The sequence below is a fragment of the Neolamprologus brichardi genome, chromosome 17 (assembly GCF_056152115.1).
Source record: "Neolamprologus brichardi isolate AB-2024 chromosome 17, ASM5615211v1, whole genome shotgun sequence".
Taxonomy (NCBI): Eukaryota; Metazoa; Chordata; class Actinopteri; order Cichliformes; family Cichlidae; genus Neolamprologus; species Neolamprologus brichardi.
In genome coordinates this window covers 9,451,567-9,461,219 of record NC_142120.1, presented here as the reverse complement: position 1 = coordinate 9,461,219, position 9,653 = coordinate 9,451,567, and the positions used below count along the sequence as shown (strand labels likewise).

The window sequence follows — 9,653 nt, the reverse complement described above, 5'->3', positions numbered from 1 at the left end:
TTTCCTATGTACACATTCAGCTACCTTCCATCACTCTTAAATATGAACCCAGTGAGTTCCTAACACAAAACACTGACTGCAGTGGGCCTCTGACCGAAGCAGGTAAGAGACTTTATGCAGTTTGGATTAATTTATTGAACAAACAAAGTCTGAACAAAGTCTGGCTACGGATAAGTTATTGTAAATAATCAGGGAATCAAACTTTTATTAATTCTTGAGCCACAGAGAATAATTGCCCTTTGACTTGGACTCCACTTTGTTTTTTTAATGATCTTTGTGCTTTTTTTCTAAGCCAGTCATTTTACAATATGAGCCAATCCCTAACCGTGCTGATGATGACCTCTGTGTTGTTGGTGCTGTCATTAGGTAGGTTTCCCCATCGTGGTCTTGATTTGGCTTGCATGTTGTGTGTGTGTGTGTGTGTGTGTGTTTTGTGGACATAAAAGATGAATTTTCAATCTTCAAATATTTCTATTAAAAGAAAGCCACTTTTAATGTTTTTCCCTGAATGTGATGTGTCATTGCTCTTATTTTACATGTAACAGTTTGTAAATTAATGAAATATTCCTTAGAGATTTAATAGGCAAAGGTTATTATTATTATTTTATAGCTGGGAAATATATTTGTCATATTTTGAACCTAAATTACTTAATTTAACAGTCATGCTGTTCATAATGTTTGTTATTTCTATCATTATATTTGTTGGGCAAATGAAAAATATGATCCTGTTCTGTTTTCATTTTTATAGGACTTTTTGACTTTACAGTTGGAAGTCATCTGCGAAGGGTTTCGTTTTCCAGTGAAGGTGAAGAAGACAGAATGAACTGGATGGATTCACTGAAAGCATGTGAAAGCAACGACAGTTCATTGGTAACTGTGTATGATCAAGAGGACTTAGGTGCTCTTTTAAAGAATGTGTCTGGAAACACGTTTTGGTCAGGGCTGCGTAAGAATCAAAGCCGTATCACCACTTGGTCAGATGGAAACTCATTTGCATTCAATAACTCACAAGTAACTAGTATTGGTGATGACCAAATCTGTGAAGCTATGACAAACAGAACATGGAAAGCTTTCAAGTGTTCGGACAGGAAGCCTTTCATGTGCTACAAAGGTAAATCAAGCAAGTGATATTTGCTTGCATTTTGGTGATTTCCCTTTTTTCCTACTTCTAAAAAAAAACACTTTGTTAGATGCCTCTTAAATGTTTGCAACACAGCACAGCTGCATTCATATTCAAGGCCTTCTTCTTCTTCTTTTTGTCAGATACATTGTTTTTGTGTACATTTTCCACTCATGCCTTTGTAAGCAATTAATTGTGAACAGTGATGAGGTCCCAAAATGTTAATCTGCATACTCAGTACAACAATCATATCAAAACCATGTAAGGTGTTTCCCTGAATGATGACAGGCACAATGTTTTTTGTACAAACCAAAATATATGAATTAGCATGTGACTACTCTGACAGCACACCTTATCAGAGACATATTCCATTTAGGTTTTGTCTGATTTGAGTCACTTGAGTATGCAGTTTAAACATAGCCTGGGTTTGCTTTAAGCCAGAACCACCTTAAAACTTGTGATGAAATTGCAGTTATTATTTTAATTAATTAAATGAATGACAAAAAATAAAACAAAATAAATGTTGTGCTTCTTTTTTGTTTGCAGATCATAATTATATATTGATTGAAGAGGAAAAGGACTGGTGCCAGGCACTGCAGTACTGTAGAAGACATTACACTGATTTAGTGAGCATCAGTAATGAGACCCAAAACAATGACGTGTCTGAAAAAGGAAAAAACAAAACCTTTTGGATTGGGCTTCAACACGATCACTGGACATGGGCAGATGGAAGTTGCTCTACATACAGAAACTGGGCGGAGACTAAAAATAATGACGAGTGTGCTAGCTTTGATTTGAATAATCTGAATAAAGTGGGGTGTGTCAATGAAGATGGAATATTTTGCACTAAAGGTAAGTAACTATTTATTTCAACAAACTAATTTGACAGTAACTATGACAGGAGCTATTAGCGATAATCTTGCTGTGAAATATGAATATTTTAAGTTAAAGTAACTATAGGAGGAGTCTTTAAAACAAAACCTAGCCAGTCACCAATTCAGTCTGAACTGATTAGCTCTAGTGTTGCCTAATTACACAATTCTATTCGGTTTTTTATACCATTGTATTAACACATTTATATAAATAATTGACTTGGATAGATTCAGTTTGTCCTACTAAGTATTATTTGCAACATAAGAGTAGTAGTTATTTTGGCATAGAAGGTTTGCATGCAGAATATTCATGATGTGACTGAACTTATATTATCTTACTTATATTTTTTTGCGTGGTTTTAAGGCAACATGAGAATTAAAGTTATCAAAACAGAATCTACTTGGGAAGGAGCCCTTGACTACTGTGAGCACAACCACAACGGCCTGCTGTGGATTGAGGATGAGGAAGATCAGAAGGCTGTTGAACAATGGCTAAATCACACTGAGGTTGAAGGTCCATTCTGGATTGGTCTCAGGCAGAGTACTCTCTTTGGGTTCTGGATTTGGAAAGACAGAACAGTGGGCTACAGCAAGTGGAAGAATGGCAAAATACCAGCGATGCCCATGTCCAACCACTGTGGTGTCATTGAAAAGACAAGCGCCCTTGGGCAGTGGAGTGATGAAGATTGTTGGCGTGAGCATCATTTTCTCTGTGAGGAGGAGATTGTATTTATGAACAAAAAATAGTTCATAGACATCAATTCTTACTGATAGACTGGATTACCATGTAGAAACAATGTGGGGGTGATCAGGGAGTTTAAATTTAACACATCCTAAGAGCTCATTTGTGCTTAGTTCCTCAATAGATGTTTTTACTTGTTCAGGTTGTTAGTAAGTAATCTAAGATTATGATACTTTATGATGTAGTATAAGATATATAAAACATTAATGACTATGTTTGTAGCAATAAATCTCAATTATTAGAAAAAACAATAGTTTTACAGAAGAGAAAAGATGAAATGTTAGAAATGATTATTAAGGCTTGCTGTGTTTTGGTTTTTGTTGTTTGTTTGTTTTTTGGGGTGTTTTTTAGGGACGGGGGGTGATTAGTGTTTACATTTGCAAAATAATATGCCACATTAAACCATGTTTCGTAAGTGAATAGTTTTGATGGCAACGTTTTTAAGTTATGAAAGTCATATACTGAGTGGCATTTCATATAGACAGGGCATTTTTTTTTATAACGTTTGTTGTGTGCATTGAGATTCTTGGAGAATTTCATTCTTTCATGTGAGCCCTGTCCAAAGTAAAACAAGAAAATGCTTCTGTAAATTTAACTCCACATGATTTGTTATTTTAACATAAATGGCAGAAATATTTTTACTCCAATAATTGAACTCACTGAAGAATAAAATTGTAACTTATGCTAACTGATGCACCGATTAATATGTCCCACAGATAATAAAAACTGAGTGTTTTATTTTTTTGTTTGTTTTTATTTAGAGTCCTAACTGGGAAATTCATTGTGTTTTTTTCTTAACATATTTACTTAATCATGTTTTAGTCTTTGTTTTTAATAACTTAACATTAGTAATTTGTCAATTTCATATTATTGAAGTAAAAGTTTCTTAATCATGATTACTGGATGTTAATGCAAATAAAATTAATTTAGCACTTCATAGCAAAGTCGTAATGTTGTGCTCAAACCAACCGACTCAAAATAAATAAAAGAAAACAAAAAGCACACAAACACACACATAATGTAGAGTCAAAAAGAAGAGAAAATAAACATAATTGAAATTGAACTAAAATTCCTTCAACACTTAATGTCATTAGTATTAGTATTAATCATTGCAATGTTAAAGTTCTAATGCTCTGTCTATATGGACAGTAGCACGCCTAATGGGCTGAACTAGAAGAGGTCTGAGAGATGCTAAGACTTTAGCTGGGAGTGATCAGAGGGACAGTTGAGGTCGAGCGTGCAGGGGATAAAGTTAGAGAAGCAAGGCTGAGATGTTGTGGACATGTGCAGAAGAGGGATAGTGAAGACACTGGAAAAATGATACTGAATATGGAGGTGGAAGACAGAATGAAAAGAGGAAAACAACAGACAAGATTTATGGATGTAGTGAAGGAGAATACAAAGAGAGTTGGTGTAACAGAGGAGGATGTTAGGGATAGGGTAAGATGGAGGCAGATGGGCCACTGTGGCGGACACTAAAGAAAGCATCCAACAAAAGAGGACGGACACTAGAATAGGTCTGGAAAATGTACTTCATCGTTTACAATGTAAAGCATAAGTAACCCACCCCTAACATAAACACTATGCTAACAAATAAAATGCCATAAATACAAAGAAAGACTGAGACAACATTTTTCCATGTGCTCAAAGCTTGAGTAAAAAGTCTCAGTTCTGGTGTTTTCTAAAGCATTTTTCATGCAGTTTGTCCAAAGGCAAAAAGACACGACAAATGAGAAAGTAAGTAAAACAAAGTGAAAAAATGAAAGGGAGAGCCATAGGAAGGGAGGGAGAAAAAGAGGAGCAGATGGAGGGAGGGGAGGAGAGACGAGCAGTGGGGCCTGACTATTAACGTCATGGTGTGAGCCTGGGGCTCCTCGTGACACAAGAGATGAGTGGACATATTTAGCATAAATGCCAGACAACTCCGTAGCAACTAGCCAACCCATTACGTCCTATAATCGCAGGTCTGAACTCCCACTATTAAGTGCTCACATACAAAAATGAAGCCCTAATTACCTGCACTGGTTGGCAGCGATATTGTTGACAGGTTGGTGGGCTTCAGTATGTAATTGTTGGACTGTTGGCTAGCTTTCATCTTGACCATCTTCAGACTTAACATGCAATAACAGTTACTGAGTTGAAAGCAATACATCAGTTAGGGGATCATTTGATTTTAATCTCAATCACACAATAGGCATCCTATAATTAAACAAACATAATCTGGTGATATTTTAAATGTGTGCTCCACCAATAAAATTCAAAGCAAAAGCAAATCAACCCCATGCCTGTATGAGCCAATTACACGAGCTCCATGCAGCTTGTAGGTTGAAGTTTAAAGTACTGGACAAGTAACACTGCATTAAATGACAGATACGCACCTGTCCGGGAAAGTTGCAGGTAAAATGAACACATTCAAAGACTTGTCTGCAAAGATACATTTATGAAGAGTAATGGAAAAGGATGAAAATGTGACAGCAGCGTTTAAATGTTTTTACCAGCAAAATCAACAAATAATTGTGGCAAATAATTAGGATCTTAATGATTTAAAAAATTCCTTATAAACATCCTGCCCTATTATTTGTCATCAGTCCAGTGGTGCAGTGTTTCAATTTTATTGCCATCTTCGCTTTACAGGAAATATTTCAAAATTGTCATTGTTTAGTTTTTTGAAAATTCTATTTAACATGTAATCGACTTACTTTCATCAATTAACTGACCAAACAGTAAATAAAGTACTTCTTTAATATTTTTTATATAACAGAATATATCAGTAATAACCCAGTAATAACACTGTATAGCAATAGATGAACAGTATAACAAGACTCAACCTTAATAATAAGTTATTTTATTTTAAATTAAGGATTTTTTTTAATGTTCATGTAACTGTATTTACATGCAATTCAGTGTTTTCTTTTTAATAAATAATGTAAATTTTTTTGAGACATTTTCCACTGCCATATGTTTTTTTTAATTAATTAGTACTATTGACTGTGCTTGATAAATTTATTAGACAACTATTCAATATAACATTTATGCCAAAGCCGCCCTAAAGTAACAGCATTTTTCTGTATCTGTAATGGTTAATCAACCAATATGCACAAACTCTTTAATCAAAGTGATATTTTATATGCCAAAATATAATTATCATTGTTATTTAATTGCATTCCTCACCAAAACCACTAATTAATTTAATATAATTAATTTTTGACATCTCTCTCTGTCGCAAACCCTTTAGACTTAGACTCACAAACCAAATCCTATCCGGTCTTTAAGTCTTACATCATTAGCCGTGTCTGGGTCCAAACTCCGCTGCAGGTCCATAAGTCAAACGATCACTGCAGGATCACTGAGAGTTGAAAAACTGAATTCTTTCATCTGTAATAAAATGATCAGTGTGCCTCCTCTACCAGGTCCATCCAGGACATCAAGGCATCCATGGAAACGGAATTTATGACATTTAACGGAGTTAGAAGTTAGCAGGAAGTTAGCTCGCTAGTTTCTATCTAAATATAATATACCATGTTCTGACTGAGGGATTTCTGAAACAAATTAAAATGTACTGCTCTGCTTATACTTCAGACAGAAATGAAGACAGACAACTAAACAGCAGTGACGTTTGTAAGGTTACTGAAGTTGGGCTAGCTGGTATATAATGATGTGCTATGTGATTGCTAGTGACACAGCTATGTTAGCATAATATAAACACTGAAACTGGAGGATGAATGCTAACTTTTCTCCACTCAATAAAAGTTAACTTGAGGATTCCCGATGGTTAGGGACAAATGCAATCACATGGCAGGATGCTGTAAACAGACCGAACTTCAGTCAGGAGAACAACTGAGATAATCCATCCACAATACGAGGTTAGTCATTAATATACTGCTGCATGGGCTGGGCTGTAGTTACATCATATGGTTTTAAATATTGAGCTTTAAAATGAATAGCAGTAATAAAAACCGAGAGAGGCCGACAGTGATTACTGACTGTTTTTAGGGGCTTTTTGAGATTAAATAGAACAAGAGAAAAATCTTTAAAACATGTTAAAAACACAAAAGCCTTATTAAACGCAGAGTAGTTTGGGCTTGGAAGCAGGATTCATCACTTCATCACTTGAAGACCGGATAGCTGTACACACCTTAATTCTCTTAAAATTATTTTCCGTACATTTCTTGTACATTTTCCATTCCAAACTAAACAAACGACTTAAAAAACATTATTTTCTGTGGAGGTGGCTTCAACAATGCATGCTTACGCCAACTGGGTTTAAATGTGTGCATACCCTGAAAGTGCACACCGAACAGGCACGCATCGAGTATAATGATTTGAATGGATTCAAGATGTTTATTATAATTACTAGTTGGCCACCACTGGCTGCTGAAGTCCCTGCCCCCTGCTTCAGCAGTGAAGCTCTTTCATAATTAGTATTCCAGTCCAGACCCTAGCAACCTTTCATGAGGTTTCTGTCGCTAATGGTTGATTTCACAATATCTGCATGAGTAATGGCATTTCAGACATGTTCAGTGTAGAGATGACTAATTTACATTGGAAATTGGCCATCAGAGCTGCCTAAGGGTCATAGTAGTTGAGCTGATGCAGAGGTAGGCATATGTGTGTGTGCCTGTATTAATATCTCTGTGTGTGTGGAGCTGGCCTTCATAGTCTGTTTCTTCACTAAACCTCTGGCCAGTGAGAAGTTCAAACTAGTCCCAGCTGACCAGTATTCACCTTCACTGTCATATCCATTCATGTGCATTTATGTGTGATTTTCTTGACATTAAAATGTGAAAATGCAGAGCAAAAGCAAAAGGTGCAGAAGGTTGTATAGTAATGTCACATCTCAGATGGCCCTTCAAAGTACCATTTAATAATATAAACACTTTGGGACAAAACAGTTCCAGTGACTGCTTGAGGGGTCGCTAAACTAAGATGAGCTTCCCGAAGAACTACACACCCCAAAGGGCCTTTCTTCCTGTTTTTTCTAAAAGCTGAAATAATAAAATGATCTAACAGCCATTTTTAGTGCTGTTGATAACATGGCTAACATTATATGAAAGCTTACCCTTTATTTTATTATTGTTATCCAATTCAACCAGTGACCGTATTTTAGCCACTCAAGGTTCCTGTTTTGCTGGAAGAGTACCAGTCTTTATGGTGGAGGAAAAAGAGACCCTTGATACAGCACTCTCAAAAACTGTATTTAGTTGACCAAAAAAGGAAGCACTGTCATGGTCTGAGTGAGCAGCTGCAAATTTTCCTGAGCATCCTTGGATCTGCCCATTGGTAGGGCCACCACAGCTTCACGCATCTGGAGCTAATTGGGACAATCAGGCCAAAGGGCATTTAGGCTTGGCGCTGTCATCTCTTCCACGGCAGTTTGTCAGCTACTTGATGTTGGTAACCGTCTCGCACATTCATGTTTCTGCTCGCAAATAGGTTGACTTAGGTTGTTTCTTGTGCTCCAGGACTTTCTCCAGTGCTGACTGCCGCTCACTTCTTGGATCTCGGTTTGTACCCGCTCATTGGGAAATATCTCCAGACCTCACCTGTCTGCCCTCCTGCCCACTCACCACTTTAGATCCAACAGACCCCAGGTCAGCCGTTTCACCTTCTCAAACCCCGAGGAATTACATCACCTCCCCCTCAACACCTCACCTCCACCTCCTGCAAGTAAGCTGGAAAGACTGTTATACTCACCCTCTCTAGTAGTCCATTTTAACCCAGCTCTTACTCTGCTCTCCTCTCTCCCCAGTGTGACCATTACTTACCTGCCCAGATCCAGTTGTCCTTATGGTCCTGTCACTCTGACAGTTTCACGGCCACGTTTCCATGCCACAGTTAGCCACGTCCCTGTGTATTTATCTTTTTCACATGTATTGTACGTTCACCAAGAAATTGTTTTGAAACGGTACCTTGCCTCCACTTTGGGTTTATGCGCTTCGGTTCTGTTCAAGTTGCTGGCCTCACCCCAGCGTGACATGCATTTCCTCCTGGAGTTACCAGAACAATGAAAACTTTCACCAAAAGTGGATTATATTTTCATTATTATATAGGAACATCAGGTATGCCTTGCTAATTCTCAGTTGGCCCGTCTTTTGTCTTAAGAACTGCCTTTGTATTTTTGCATTCTTTAGGTCTGTAGTGACATGAGAGCATCACACATCCATGGTGCAAATTTCCCACATCCCAAATGTGCACTATTGGCTTGAGATCTGGTGACTGGGGAGTTTGTTTGTGTAGGCCCTCTGCAGTAATAAAGAGATGGCCTTGTGAATGGATGATTAGATATTTGCATAAATAAACCGTTGAACGGATGTACCTAATGAAATAATTGGTGTGTTTATATTACTTTAGCATGTGGTTGTGCTGTCAGACCATTACACTTGACTGAAGGTATGCAAATATAGAAAACACAAGCCAATCAAGAGAATGTCTTCGCTAATTTGAGAACATAAGCATGGCATCAGAAAAATAAAGAAGAAGCACAGATACTCTATAAATAGAAAAGGCTACAAAAAAAAAAAAAAGGGGGGGGGGGGGGTGCTCTAAGAGGCGAAGGACATGGCTAAGACACACTTGTTGCTACCATGGTGACCCCTGAAGTTAGTAAAGTTGAATTTTGGTCAGTGGTATTGAGAAATAAACAAACTTTTTTTTATGTTTTACTGTTTGAAAGACTTCACATTTGATCAAACCAGATCTGCCACTTGTGGAGCAAACACATTTAAAGTTTCATTAGTTTTGCTTTGACATAAGCAAATATTTGTGTTTAATCACACGTCCAATTGCATGAGCATTTAAGCTTGGGAAATAGGTTGCTGTGAGCAAATTACATTGTAGCTCAGTTTTAAAACTGTTAAGCTTTATTACTGTTTAGCTTCATTCATTATTTACTTAGTGCTTTACTTGGACTAGTAAATCA

At 37.0% G+C, this 9,653-nt stretch overlaps 1 protein-coding gene across 1 annotated transcript; it reads left to right on the top strand.

Moving 5' to 3' along the window:
• The first annotated feature begins 308 nt into the window (after positions 1 to 308).
• LOC148097870 (macrophage mannose receptor 1) lies at positions 309 to 8,309 on the top strand. Its single transcript, XM_087830271.1, has 5 exons — positions 309 to 366; positions 749 to 1,111; positions 1,667 to 1,972; positions 2,357 to 2,686; positions 8,197 to 8,309. Exons 1-5 carry the CDS (start codon positions 309 to 311, stop codon positions 8,307 to 8,309), a joined length of 1,170 nt encoding a protein of 389 aa, XP_087686397.1.
• The last annotated feature ends 1,344 nt before the right edge of the window (positions 8,310 to 9,653 follow it).

What these genes read in the sequence shown, in the direction of transcription:
- LOC148097870 (XM_087830271.1), top strand. Translation starts at nt 309, where the DNA reads ATGAGCCAATCCCTAACCGTGCTGATGATGACCTCTGTGTTGTTGGTG. An exon ending in GTTGTTGGTGCTGTCATTAG is followed by an intron (nt 367 to 748) that starts GTAGGTTTCCCC and finishes TCATTTTTATAG; the next exon opens with GACTTTTTGACTTTACAGTT. An exon ending in TGGAATATTTTGCACTAAAG is followed by an intron (nt 1,973 to 2,356) that starts GTAAGTAACTAT and finishes CGTGGTTTTAAG; the next exon opens with GCAACATGAGAATTAAAGTT.